Source organism: Ursus maritimus, unplaced genomic scaffold, assembly GCF_017311325.1.
Source record: "Ursus maritimus isolate PB19 unplaced genomic scaffold, ASM1731132v1 scaffold_1, whole genome shotgun sequence".
In the NCBI taxonomy this organism is placed as follows: domain Eukaryota; kingdom Metazoa; phylum Chordata; class Mammalia; order Carnivora; family Ursidae; genus Ursus; species Ursus maritimus.
In genome coordinates this window covers 85972925-85988233 of record NW_024423343.1, presented here as the reverse complement: position 1 = coordinate 85988233, position 15309 = coordinate 85972925, and the positions used below count along the sequence as shown (strand labels likewise).

The window sequence follows — 15309 nt, the reverse complement described above, 5'->3', positions numbered from 1 at the left end:
GTAAACCTTATTCACTTTTATTCAGATATTTTAAATCTATTTGAAATAAAAGGTGATGAAAACAATTGTTTTTAGTAGAGAATACATTTTCACATCTTTCTCAATTAACCACTATTTACTTTAAAACTTTATATATTAGGCAACAGACATTAGTGAAAACAAAACCAAAAATAATTAACATTCAATTTGGGAAATGATAAGAGGTGAAGATTGTAGAATATTTATTGAAAAGACTTAATTTATTACCTACATAAATGTTTAGAAATACATTCACATTGACTTTTCATAAATAGTATATATAGTTATATATATATAGTATTTATGTATATACATATAATTATATATAGTACACACACACACACACACACATGCTATCCAGAATACCTTGTATTTTAGAATTGCAAATATAAAATCAGTTTTCTGATTTCCTGTAACCAAACATAATTACTGAGGTTCTATGTGGAAGATCTAATCCTCATACTGCTGACCTACCATGAATGTCAGCTTAGAGCCAGCCATTCATTAAGTAAAGGCACAGCTATCCTCACCAAAAAGCAGTTCTTAATGGTATCTACTCTTACATCTTTTCTAAAACTCAAACTGCTTTGTATTAAAATTCATATTTCAAAAATCAACTTCTAGTATCAATATGATAGAAGTTGATTATTTGTTCTATGAAAAGCCATACCTCCCTGTGATCTTCCTAATTGTCATATTCATCTGGCATCTTTTTACTTTTCCCAAAGACTGAACCGAAAAGAAGGAAAATGAGGCTCAAAACAGTAAGACTACTCATCCCTAAAAATAAGAAAGAATTATTTGTGGGAGAATAATTTCATTCTTTGGTAATTGGGCCCTGTGGCCTTGTTTTTTGAATTATCTGTGTGAATCAAGATATCCTTTAAAATCAGAGATAAGCCAGATTTGACTTTATTGTGACAAATACACAAGGCCCTTACACTTTAGAACACTGCAGTAGAACAAAGAAAATAATCATAAAATAATACAAGGCACAGCCAAGAATTAATAACGATAAAGTTTGTATTGCAAACAGCACAAAGTCCCTGATCTGGATAATCTTACAAGCCTGCTTGCTAAGGTTAAAAAGAAAAAAGAAAAAAAGAAAAAAAAAAAAAACTCTCATAGAGATGTATAATTTGAATGTGCCTCTGGTGTTAATGGAGCAGTAACTTTTCTAAGCTTTTAACAGGTCATAATTAATCACCCCCCAATCAATACATAGCATCCTAGCTATAGAACCATTACACTTACCCATGATGGTTAGGGCTGTAGCTTTTGTTAATTCTTCTTTCATTGACTCTATTACTTCTAAATTACCACCATCCAGGTTGCATCTATTTATGGTTCCATTTCCCGAACTGATCCAATAAAGCTTGTTTTCCACATAGTCTATCGATAGACCTGTAATTAAATTATACAACTTAAACATCACAGTAGCCACTTAAATAGTACTGTTCACCTAGCACTAGATTTGAGGGGAAAAAATAAGTTGCAAGCTTAGATTTTTGTCTTTAAAAATAAGATTTGGCTAATAGGGAAATATACTGTTTTAACTATCTGTGGAACAATATACTTTCAAAGGCACTTAAGCATTATCTCTGTTGATTATCACAACAATCTGTGACACTGAGAGCAATGACTGTCTCGTTTCATGAATAAGAAAAATAATACCTAGAATAGTTAAGAAATCTATTTGAGTCCACAGCTAGCAAGTGGAGCTTACAGAAATTTTAACAAAGTTTCTATTTCCAAATTGACTGCCTGCCCTCTTTGTTACATGGCTTTGCCTCAGAAATTTTTAATGCATAATACTCTTTTGGGAAACTAATACCATTGATGAAATTTTTAATTTGCCCCTACTTTCAGTAAAATTTACTTTAGGCAGTTATAGATTCAAGTTGTTGGTTTCAATGATTTTCAAGTAAATACAGAAGTAGAATTTCAAAAATCTGTAATGTCACTGAAGCACGGAATTGAATTGGGCTTATTTAGGATCTTTCATGGGGCAATAAATCAACCCTCTAGTAAGGGAACCAAGCCAAAGGCTTAAGGTCATTATCTCCACGTCACAGTATATCACTGTAGGTTAGCTTTATTGCATTTTATGGACAATTTCATATGTTATAGTGGTACTCATGGTTTTCAAAGGTCTCAGGATATGTATATTTTGATTGCTGAGGATTCTTGGTACACATCTACTTAATTACTGGCATGCTCAGTAGGCTCAGGGTTCATGTTACAATAACTCTGTCGTTCCATGTTGGTCTTCTATGACCCACAACTACTTGTGGAAAAGCACATGTGGACATATACTCAGGCATACAGTACTATAAATTGGTTCTGGAATCTTCCTCAGAGAATGAAGGAAGCAAACCACAAAAACAAACAAACAAACAAGCAAACAAAAACCCTTCCCTATTTAAACAAACAAACAAACAAAGACAGATTAAAAAAAAAAAAGGAAGGAAGGAAGGAGACACTTGGAGAGAATCAAATGAGTTCCAGTTCATTGAGAAAGAGTTAAATACAGTCAAAATATTTCCAGTTACAGATAGTCCCAATCCAGGGAGTAGAATTGATTTATCAGACCAGTTTTGATCAAGTAGAAATAATACTACAAGTCTATACAATATATCAGCTATTTATTGATTTATCGGTATGTTTTACTAATAGAGGTCTGAAAGGTACAGAATAAAACTAATAAATAAAATCAGACATTTCAGGGATAAAGTTTTTAGGTATTTTTTTTATGACTACTGTGGGGGATTGGCTTTAAATACTTTAGAAAATAATCAAATAAAAACTATCACACTCATGTTCTTTGGTGTAATATTTTCAGGTTGAAGGTCATCCATCATTCAATTTTTTATCAGAGGAAGTTCTGTTATTCTATAGGTACTTTCGGAGTCAACTCCATGCATTTTTTCGAGTGAAAATCCTGGTTTAGACCACTTACTTTTCAGAAGGTCTATTTTACCTTCTGCTTAGTTGGCTATCTAAATCACATATATCTAACTTTAATCAGCAATGAAGAATATCTTACTAGAGATTTATGGTACAAAATATACGCCAAACATTTTGTAGTCATATTTTCATCAAGAACTGAATTAATACATTTATGAAGAATTCCTTCTAAGCAGTTATCTATCCCTCTAGATATTCCAAATTTTCTCTCTCAATCAAGCCAAACCATCAGAGAGCTATCTGGGTTTTTGTCCCTCACTTAATCTGTTGCTGAATTGAGCTCTGGCATTGTGCCCTTGATTTAAATGAAGGATGCTATAAGAAGTAGCCATAGGAAAACCACTGTTACACTTTTCAGGATATAGTGTCTGAAATAATATATCACATAGTGACCTCTTTATACAAGGACCCACGGGAGAAATTTCTTTCAGGGCTCAGTGCCAGAAAAAGCAATAGTGGAAAATATAAAATTGTAACTGATCATATTTCTCTCTTTGCTTTGGCTGCAAAGAACCTAAAGAGTCATATTTGTGACCCATCTGCAGAAATTGTAGAGGAATTGCATTTACACCACTAACTTCACCCCTCTATTATTTTTCTTCACCTTGATTTTTAAAATCAATATTCTTGGCTGGCCTTTGTTGAGGGATTAAATTTGTCTAAGTTTCCTCAACCTCTTTTTTTGAAGGAAAGGGTGCATTAATACCAAATGTGCCCAACTCCAGATTAACCCACAGTGTCAGAACTTTCTCATCCACCTAACACTCCATGATTTCTAGACTCTAACATAGGCTGTGTAAAGCAGTCATTATACAGAGCAGGGAAGTGACTGTTTTGGGGTCAGAGTTCCCCACAGTTTACTACTCAACATTTTTGTTCATGGACTTTTGAATGCCTAAAGAAAAGAAGCAGTGTGGTAGTGAGCTTTGATCTTCAATACCGAGCATATTGCCTAGAGAAGAGAAGAAAACTTATAAACACTGAATGCATGAATGGGTTATTTAATTAATTCCATTAGGAAAATTGTAAGTTGTCTTCAAAGAGTTCTGCCTGCTAAAGTTGAATAATCCCCACAACAGAATTTCTTAATACCCTACCTATACCTGGATGCTATGACAAAAGGGAAGAAGGGCAATGATTCAATAGGTCTACTTGGCATGGCTTAGGTTTTTGCTTCAATATTAAGATGGAATAGTTTAGGATTCATCATTTTAAGAGTCACAGGAAAAAAATAATTAAGTTCCTATATTAGCCTAGTCATGTGATATGTGACCTAGCTACCTATGTGTATCTTCTCTTCTGTTAAATGTATTAGCTTAATCTCTGAATGTTCTTTTTTTTTTTAAAGATTTTATTTATTTATTCGACAGAGATAGAGACAGCCAAATAGAGAGGGAACACAAGCAGGGGGAGTGGGAGAGGAAGAAGCAGGCTCATAGCGGAGGAGCCTGATGTGGAGCTCGATCCCATAACGCCGGGATCACGCCCTGAGTGGAAGGCAGACGCTTAACGACTGAGCTACCCAGGTGCCCCAATTAATCTCTGAATGTTCTTGAGCATTCCTGGGTTTATAAAATAGAATTGAAATATTTTAAGATTTTATTTATTTATTTGAGAGAGACAGAGCATGAGTGGAGGGGGAGGGAGAAGCAGACTCCCCACTGAGCAGGGAGCCCAGTGTGGGGCTCCATTCCAAAACCCTGAGATCGTGACCAGAGCCAAAGGAAGATGCTTAACTGACTGAGCCACCCAAGAACCCTGAACTGAAATATTTTTTAAATTCCTATTATGAATTCAAGAAACTGGTGATATATGTTCAAAATTCTGATATATGTTCAAAATTCATAGATATATGCATGTTTAAAAGTACTATTTTTAAAGTGCTTAATATAAATATTTTCACAGGATAAGATTTTTTTTTTTTAAGATTGTATTTACTTATTTGACAGAGAGAGAGACAGCCAGCGAGAGAGGGAACACAAGCAGGGGGAGTAGGAAAGGAAGAAGCAGGCTCCCAGTGGAGCAGGGCTCGATCCCAGGACCCTGGGATCATGGCCTGAGCCGAAGGCAGACACTTAAGGACTGAGCCACCCAGGTGCCCCAGGATAAGATTTTTTTATTTTGTTATTCTCATACATTTAGGTCTTAATAACATTGAAGAATTAATTGGTGTCCATTCATTGGAAAAATTTCTGAATTGAGTCTCTGTTGCACTGTTTCAAAAGACGAATCACTAAGCAGTGAACTGATAGTGTTTTGATGCAGTTGAAACTACTCGGTGATTTTAGAATGGTAAATCAATAGCTATGAGAAAACAGATCAAATATGAGCATGTTTATAAAAGTGTCCTAAAACCTATGCAAAGAAATATGATTATGTTTGTACTAAAAGGTCCTCAGAATGGGTGAGGGTGACTGAAATTAAAACATCTTCAAAAGGACTGTCAGATCTTTCTGCAGAATATACCACTATTAACATAGACTTATTTCTATAAGACACATTTATTTTTAATACCATCTGGATTTGGTAATCAAAAGAGGAAACCTAGATTCAATAATGTAACAGGTGTATCAAAGGAAGAAAAGTCATCATTTAAATTTAAAAACCTTTATGAAAAGGAAAATTTATCTTTTCACCTATCTTTTCTATTATTGTAAAAATGCAGTTAATTCAAATGCTTTCATTCTGACCCTCTCTAAGCCAAAGATTTCCCTTCATGTATTATTTTGATATTTTGATTTAAGTAGCCCAGCATATTTTTTAATTGAGACAATGTAATTTGCCAAAATTATGTAATTGCTCTTATAATAGAAATACATTAATATAAGAAATAACTACATAATATTTTTTTAGAATAAATATAGTCTAACTATATTTCCGTATATTACTAAAAATAATTAAGTCCGTTGAGTTTCAAATTTTGTCACAGTTAAGATTGGGAAGTTCAGGGGCACCTGGGTGGCCCAGTAAGTTAAGCATCTGCCGGCTCAGGTCCTGATCTCAGTGTCCTGGGAGGGAGCCCCATGTTGGGCTCTCAGCACAGTGGGGACTCTGCTTCTCCCCCCCCACCCCCGCCCCATGTGCTCTCTCTCTCTTTCTCTCAAATAAATAAATAAAATATTTTTAGTTTTTTTAAAAAATTTAAAAAATACTGGGAAATTCACCTTATGTGTCTCATTTCTTTTTTAAATAACTCAAAATTAAATCAACATACTTTGCAATATGGAATTAAAGCAAAAATGCAAATATATAGAAAAAAAGAATTTTTAAAATTAATGCTTTCTAGAGATGGAAATTTCTTAATATTTTTCTGACACCAAATTTCATTTCAAATTTTTCATCCTTGGCTATGCATTACAATTATCTGGAAAACTATTAAAAATACTGTTTCCTGGGCTTCACCCCCAGAAATTCTAATTTAATTGGTTTGAATTAGTCCCAGGAATCAGTATTTAAAAAAAAAAAAAAAAAAACCTCTTCAGGTGATTTTAGAATAAAAACATTAAGAAAAACCTTTTAAAAATTGCATATTTTTATAATCCTTCAAATTTGAATATGTAATAAGTTTAATGAGGCCTTTCAAATATTGCTGGGATGTGTCTTATGAGGAGATCTCTTTGGACACAGAGGAACACTAAAGATATAGAGGGGAAGAAGGCATACTACAGATATTAAAACATAGATAGATGATTAACTTTAAAGCCTCTAGACATGAATAAAAAATAACATTGAAACCTTCTAAATATTCTCTTTGTAGCATTATCTTCAGACAATAGAACACAACTCCTGCATCTAGGATTGTTATAGTTGTAGAAACTGACTACTAAAAATACACAGTAGGTGAAGAAATATTGTAAAACTGCATCCCCTACCAAACCTGTAGAAGAATTATAATATTCTGGATACTGCAAAATGGATATCTTTTCAGAGTTCACCAGAAGGGGCGTTATTTTTTTGGGAGGCAAAACTGTTTCTGAAACATTGAATTTTTAGCTCCAAAGGAGCATGGTTGTTCCATGAGGAAGTAGAATGGGGTTAATTGCCTATTCGCTATCAGGCTGTCTCAAAAAATCTCTCTTAAAAATGCTTAGATTTTATAAGTGCAGAAATAAATATACTGAGGAAACCCGAGCACTCTTTGTGCTTCATTCCTGCCTTCTCTCTGAGGTAAATAGAAATATAAGCTTTCAATCACCTTTCCATCAGCTTGTCTACTCATTTCTGGGTTCATCTACAAAAGACTAGTCAGCCTCCACCTTGTTACACTCTCACTTCACCATTATGGAATTGTAATAATAATATAATAGTATTGAGCACATAGAAAGTGCTCAATAAATGCTAGCTATTTTTTAGCACTACAATTTTTTGTGTTTCTTTTTCAAGCTAAAATCCTATTCTAAAATTTGCAACCACCTCTTTGGTAATCCCCACAACTGATAGTTTTTAGATAACTTGATGTGAGGTACATTCAGATTGTGCCCTTCATTCGTAATTACAGTATCTCTCAATGATTGAGCTACATCATCATTTGAACCTTTTGTTCTGTAAAGCCCAGTGAAAGACATGCTTCAATCTGGGAGAAAATATTTGCAATCCACATATCAGACAATAGAACGCAACTCCTTCTGCTTCTGGGATTGTGATAGTTGCAGAAACTGGCTACTGAAAACACACAACAAATGAAAAAAAGACTAGTACCAACAAAACTACACTCACAACTCAACAGTTAAAAAAATCCAATTAAAAAATTGAGCAAAAGAAATGAACAGACATCTCACAGAAGATATACAAATGACAATTAAGCACATGAAAAAGATGTTTGACATCAAAAGAAAGTGCAAATTAAAGTAACAATGACATCACTCCACACCTGTAAGAATGCCTAAAATAAAAATAGTGACAACACTAAATGCTGACGAGGATTCAGAAAAAAACTGGATCATTAACACATTGTTGGTGGGAACGAAAAACGATACAGCTCCTCTGGAAAACAGCGGAGTAGTTTCTTATAAAACTAAGCATACTATTTCCATAGGACCCAGCAACTGCGCTCCTTGGAATTTATTTCAGAGGAATAAAAACTTATGTTCACACAAAAACTTGTACATGAATCTTTATAGCAGCTTTATTTGTAGCAGTCAAAAATCAGAATCATGCCACCACCTCCAACAGGAGAATGCTTAAATAAACTGTGGTATTGACATATCATGGCCTCCTGCTCGGCAAGAAAAAGAAGAAAAGTACTGATATATTCAATTTCAATGACTCTCCGAGGATATAAGCTGAGTCGAAAACAACCAATCCATAAGGTTACATACTGTATGACTGCATTTATATAACATCTTAAAAACACAAAATATTAGAAATGGAAGACAGACGGTGTGGGGTGGAAAGGGGAAGGAGGTGGTAGGCAGGAGAGAGGAGGCATGGTCATAAAAGAGCAGTATGAAGGACCACTATGGTATTGGAATTATTTAGTATCATTTTTTATTCTTTTATTCTTTTGTTTTTCCACTTATCCGTAAGAACTTCTTTCATTTTATTCAGTATCTTGATTGTGGTGTTGGAGCATGTGATAAAATTAGATCTAAAATTAAAGACCCAAATACATACAAATAAAACATGAAATCTGAATAATATTAATGGACTGCATGAAGGTAAGTATCTGGGTTGTAATATTTTATTGTAGTTTTATATAACATTCCGATGGGGGAAAATTAGATGAAGTAGACATGGAACCTCTCTGTCTTATTTTTTATAACTTCATGTGAATCTAAAATTATCTCAATAACATTTTTAATTTGAAAACAAAACATTTTATTCAAGAAAAAGTTGAGTATGTAAGGGATCAGAATATACCACTCCAAAATATGCCACTTTGGCTTAAGAATTATTCTGATTTGAAGACAAGTAAGAAATGGCAGACAAAAAATAAAAGCTCTTCGCCCTCCTTTTTTGCTAAAAGCAGTCCTAGCCTCTTAATTACTAGAGACCAGTCTAGAGGCTTACCAGCCCCAGGAAGGCACTGAGAGGCATCTACACAATAACCCTTACTAACACAACCCTTATCACCTTCCAATAGTTTCCCTCAGATATTTGCCTTCCCATAGTTTGCCTCCCTTGTTAAGTTCAAAACCCTCTTCCTTTGTCATTATTCTATAAGTTTGCTGCTCTTTGTTAAGATGCTAGATAAGCCCAACTTCTAACCACTCCTTTGAGTTACTGATTAGCGAGTTTCCCTGCATCCATGTGTGTTGCTCCTGCATCCATGTGTGTTGCTCCTGTTAATAAATTTTTCTGTGGGTAGTTTGTCATTTGTCAATCTAATTTCCAGGTCCCTAGCCAGAGAAAGGTAAATAAATAAATAAATAAATAAATAAATAAATAAATAAATAAATAAATAAAGGAGGGGGGCTGGTTGTTTGTGTTTGTTTGTTTTTTTCCTCCACTGCAAGTGTCTATACTACTATTATCTTAACCAGACCTAAATTCTTTCTTGAAATCATCCCTCTCCATATACTCTGCTTTAAAAAAGTCACTGACAACAAATAGAGTTACAGAACTAAGTTAATTAGCTCTTTGTTGCTTATCTCCTGGAGCTAAGATTTCAGCATCTCCCTCATCCTCCCTCACGTTAATCATTTTATCTCAGACAATTTATCCTATATTTCAAGCTCTCCCTGATTGACAAAAATTACGTGGCTTGTGAAAATAACACATGCAAAATTGGGGGAAAGATCAGACTCAGTGACAGGCTTTTCTTGAGGAGTGTTTTGTTCTAAAAGATCATTTTAAAAGGTTTAATACCTATAGTTTTATAATTCCCCAAAACTGTATTTATAGCTTGATAGGTAAAATAGAACAAAATATTTTTAAAAGCACTGGATTGTGTCATTTGAATATTTTAAAATTATAGTTCCTGTCAATATAATCCTAAACATTCCCTTGTGTTTGATTTTTTTCCCTAGACACACAGAAGAATTCAGAGTTTTTTAGACATATCACATGTTTGTGCCTTTTATGCTTATTTTTCCTTTCTACTAAGAATAGGGTAAGACCGTTCTCTTCTGTCCCTGCCTTAAAAACAAAAGTATATTTTTCCTTCAAGATCCAGTTGAAATTTCAAATATTACCAGTTTGGGTACTATACTTTTCTCTATTTTTCTTGCTCACACAAAATTGGTGGTCTCCTCTATTTTCACAGTGTCTACTTATATTACTTTTATGGTGTCTGGAAATAGTACTCATGAATGACACTGCATCAAATGATTTGTAATTATTTCCGTCTTTTTACTTCACTGGACTATGACCTTCTTGATAATGTATCCCAGGTTTTATTTTCAGGTCTGGCACCCACTATAGACTTCATAACCTTTTTCTAATAACCTTTTTTTTTTTTTTAACACTTGATAAATTTGAAAGAATGAGTAAACAAATCATCAGATGAAAAAATATAATAAATTTAAATTATTTGTGTGTATATTAATGTGTGATTTTAAGATCCATTATTTAATTCCTCTGGCCTTTTTCGTAAGCTCTTGTTAACATTTATTTTGGGGAACGTGACTTTATATATCGATTATATTTCATGCATTATAAAAATGACTGTGCCGAGTAATAAGTATATTTAAACAACTGCATATATCAAGCAAGAAAATATAGACAGAAATTTGTTTTGATCTTATTTTTAAAAAGTGAGTCCCCTGAATTCTTTTGGCGTGATAAAAAGTGCTTATGAATGTTATCCATGAATAGATTTCAAAATTCACATTATATAGCATATGGGTTGGAATGATTAAATAATAATTAAAAAAAAGTTTGGTAGGTTTCAAAAAGGTGTATTTGAAGGCTGAGTTAAACAAATGACTTTTGGTTGGGATTACACTGAAAATGAAGAGAAAATATCAAGAAAATAAAATATATACTACACTAGATTCTTAAGAATAAGCCATGAAGGATAATGCTGATTGACAAGCCAAGTTGCTTTATATGAGGCTTAAGGGATAAAATTCATAATATGTAAACATTTTAAACATGGAAATGGCTTTAAGTAGCAAATTAAAATCTTCTGTTATGCAAACTACTCTAAGCACTTCATGTATCCAAGACGGAGCAATAAATCTTAATTGAGAATATTTAGTTCAACAATGGATAACTGGAATGTTGATTTGTATTTAACAGAAACAAAGTTATTCAGCCCAAACTGCCTGAAGGCTCCAGTGACTTAGTCTTCAGTGATACACAGTCCTAAAATGCCAAGTTGGGTGTTTTGATAAGATTATGATGCACTTCTATTTCAAGTATGTCACACATATGGATGTAACAGCAAACAAGCAAGGAGAATCCAGTGAATTACAAAGTAAAAACAATTTCACAAATTAGAAAGCCTAGTATACCAGTGGCATTGCTGTTTAAAAGCAGCATTTAAAGATTCAGAAATAATTAATAGCGAGGCACGATTGGCACAGAGGTGAAATTGCTTCGTGTGTTCCCTGACTGCTTAGAAAAGCTGACTGCTGCGTCCTAATTGGGCCCTCATTTCTCAGGAGTACCCAGGTTCTGAATTTTTTTCCTCCTACTTTCCATGCTTGAAAAAGTACCAGTTTTATTCCCTGATCTTAGCTTGAGGTCACGTAATTACTATACGAAATCAGCCTCTCTGGGCATAGTATAATGGTTAAGATTTAATATGGCTTTAGAAGCAGATAAACTTGGATTTTGAATCCCACTCTACTATCCATCATAGGCCACTAACTTCTTTCAACAAGCCTCACTTCTGTATCTATAAAAGAAGGGTAAGAAACCCTTCCAGAAATGATTAGTGTGAGATGATAAACACAAAGCATTTTAGAAGTGCTTGACATATTCTAAGTGCTCAAAAAGCAGTCACTCTAATTATGTTATTTTGTTGCCAAAGTGAGGGCGGTTCTACTGTATCACGCATCCTAGGCTAAGGAGAAGCAAACACAAAGGTGGGGGTTCATGATGAGAATACAGGTTCCATAAAGGAGGATAGATAATGATTGCTTTGGATTGATACTTCCCAGCCTCACCAAACAGATATTGTGTTTTCTCCTTACATCTGGGAAAAATAATTTATAATCTGATAATCAATATGCCTGAGGAGAAAAGCAACTGAACGGTAGCTCCTCTTTTCCTAATCACCTAATTTTCTTCATGGAAATGGTTTAGAGAATGCAGTGGGCAGAAGTTTAAGCCAGAGATTGCCCAGACAGACTCATCATGAAAAAATAATTACAATAATTTTCTGCAGTGCAAAATATCAGTGCGGTTCAATAAGTAAATAACAAAGTAATAAATATCCCTATGTATATGTATTTCATGGGTATAGCGATCATGTACAGCAAGAAATATAGGTTTGTATTTACATTTTACATACATTCATGTGTCCACTCAAGGTACTGGAAAATTCCATTTTAGAATTCATCTCAGGGGAATAGTTTAAAGAGAATCTTATAAAGTGGGATTACAATGCCATCAATTCTTGGGAGTATTTCAAAGATTATTCTGTATCAAATGTTTCCTTATGAGACTTAACCTTCATTCTGAAAGAGGCCTTTGGATGCCTCCATTGGATCTCAAACTTTCTAGTTGGGTTCTTCTTTCCAGCTTGGCTTTTGGTTCAGGCGGAATCTTGTGGGCAAAGCATTCTCCAATGGGAACCAAAACTACCCCCTCAAGCAATAAGGACTGACCTGAGGCAGCAAGACCCCTCCCGGATTGACTCCAAGATGGTGATCCATTGGCCTTTCACTGCCTACCTGCACTTACCCACCACCTTTGCCCACACACTTTTGCTTATATAAACCTGGAAGTATTTCTATCATTCTGGGGGCAATCTTTGAGACATGAGTCCACTGCTTTCCTGGTGTTCGCCTCACCGAAATAAATTTGTTTCTGATTTCACCATCACTCCTTTCTCTGTGTTTGGATTTTGTCACCAGTGAGTGGCTGAACCTGGTCTCTTTGGGACCCTATGAGCCAGGGGCTTTTGCCCCTCTGTGCATTAGCTACAATGCTACACTAAATAGCAGTTCATATTTATATATAAAACAAACAAAAAATAGTCCACTTATTTTCATCGCAGCTCTAAATTCTCCAGCGGAGAAAAAATAAGTAAACAATAGCAAAAATAATAATTTTTTTAAAAAAAGAAAACAATAATCTGAAATGCTTCCGATTTTATGTAAAGTAGTAAACAATATGTTATTGAATATATTTTAAGAAAATGGTTCAAGCACACAGTAAAAACACTAATTTAAAAAAATAGTTACTATGCAACATAATTTTAACCTATTTTATTTTTTTTAAGATTTTATTTATTTGAGAGAGAGTGAGCGAAAGAGAGAGCACAAGCAGGGGCAGAGGGACAGGGACAAGCAGACTCCCTGCTAAACAGGGAGCCCGATGTGGGGCTCAATCCCAGGACCCTGGAATCATGACCTGAGCCGAAGGCAGATGCTTAATCTACTGAGTCACCCAGGAGTTCCCCCCACCTTTTTAGAACGATTTTATTTATTTATTTATTTATTTATTTATTTATTTATTTGAGAGAGAAAGAGAGAACAGGAGCAGGAACAGGAGGAAGGGGCAGAGGGAGAAGCAGATTCCTGGATAAGCTGGGAGCCTGATGCAGGACTCAATCCCAGGACCCTGAGATCATGGCCTGAGCTGAAGGCAGACACTTAACAGACTGAGCCACCCAGGCACCCCCAATTTTTAACCTATTTTAATCAATGCCTATAATAGCTTGAAACCCACATCATCTTACCTGGCCTCCATTCCACCCAAATAAAGAATTTGAAGTGACTGAATATAGATAGGACTTTCCTGCTGTAAACTTATTCACAATGATATTTTTTATAGTTCATTTATAGATTATAGTCTCTCTAGCTTATTGGGATAGATCAAAAATTACAATAACATGATCAGAATGAATAAGGTATTACCGTACAAAGAATTTAGCTTTATCTTTACACCCAATACTGAGGACTTGTCGATAAGTAGATAACTTGACCGAATTTAGCTTTATCTTTACACCCAATACTGAGGACTTGTCGATAAGTAGATAACTTGACCGAGTCTATTTTTGTCCTATTCTTTCTTTTTAGGAGAAATCTCTGAGGTGTTAAGGACAGCCAAATAGCCACAGGGTTAGACAGGAGAGGGAGGAGAAAGAGCAAGAGGAACATGTGGAAAAGCAAATTTGGAAACAAAATATTTCCAAATTTTCCTCTCTAGCTAGCCATGTTTTATTTATAAGCAATCCTGTTGACATAATTCTTACACTCTATACTTTGAGAAAATTATGGCATAAATATAAATATTTCCTACTCATCAGAAAATTGAAGGGAATGCAACATGGACAACACTCAAATCACTTAATATGCACTTCTTTCACAAAGTAATCTTACTCAACTATGATATATAAATAAATCTTGGATTTATTCAATCATGTAAGAGCCTGTTGCTATTGGATAGGAAACAGTGGTCACTTCATTCAGCAAATATTTGTTGAAGATCTACTTACATGTCAGCATTGACCTATGAGTTAAGGACACAATGGTAAATAAAACATATGGTCGCTAACTCTGTAGTTTCCTTTCTAGCTGGTAAGCAGCAGTTATTCAAATATTCAACAAACAAATGGAAATCTAAAATAATGACAAGAGCTATAAAATGAAATGGTGCTAAAGTGTTTATTTTAAGAGACTTCAGCCTTGTCAAGGGAGGTCAGGGAAAGCTTCTTCAGAGAAATTAATTTTTGAGTTGAAATCTGGCAAACAGGCAGACAACTGAGATGGGAGACATTTCTAGGAAAGGAATACCTTGTTAAAATACGCTGATAGGGGAAAGAGTCTGACAAGTTGAAAGAAGCAAAGAAGGAAAATATGGCTGGAGTGGATAACTCTGAGTCATACGGCAATTCTTTTTACATAGTAAACTCCACAAGGGAAGGGTCAGTATCTCCCGTTTGCCTTGTTTCTCAGTAACTGGCATTCTGTAGGAACACATTTTTTCCCATTTTCTTCAAGAGGCCCACATACATACAAACCAACACGTGAACCCTTACCACATGTTTCTGACTCTCTTTCTCATTAGTATATCATTGCTACAAAGCAAGTATTAACATAAAAAGTCATCTCTGTGTCATCCACATTGCTTAGCATAACACATTAACATTAGCCACTTAATACATGGATTTGGATTTAAGAAAGAAGGGGTATTGTAGAGATGTTTGTTTTCCCTTCTTTTTCTTTCTTTCTTTCTTTCTTTCTTTCTTTCTTTCTTTCTTTCTTTCTT

The 15309-nt window shown here is 34.5% G+C and overlaps 1 protein-coding gene across 1 annotated transcript in view; it reads right to left on the bottom strand.

The window, feature by feature from the left end:
* Window positions 1–15309, bottom strand: part of LRP1B (LDL receptor related protein 1B) — a 1456161-nt gene that overhangs the window by 518906 nt on the left and 921946 nt on the right. Inside the window, exon 31 of the mRNA XM_008695867.2 lies at window positions 1273–1422. Coding sequence (XP_008694089.2) covers window positions 1273–1422 — 150 coding nt within the window. The remainder of the gene's footprint in view (window positions 1–1272; window positions 1423–15309) is intronic.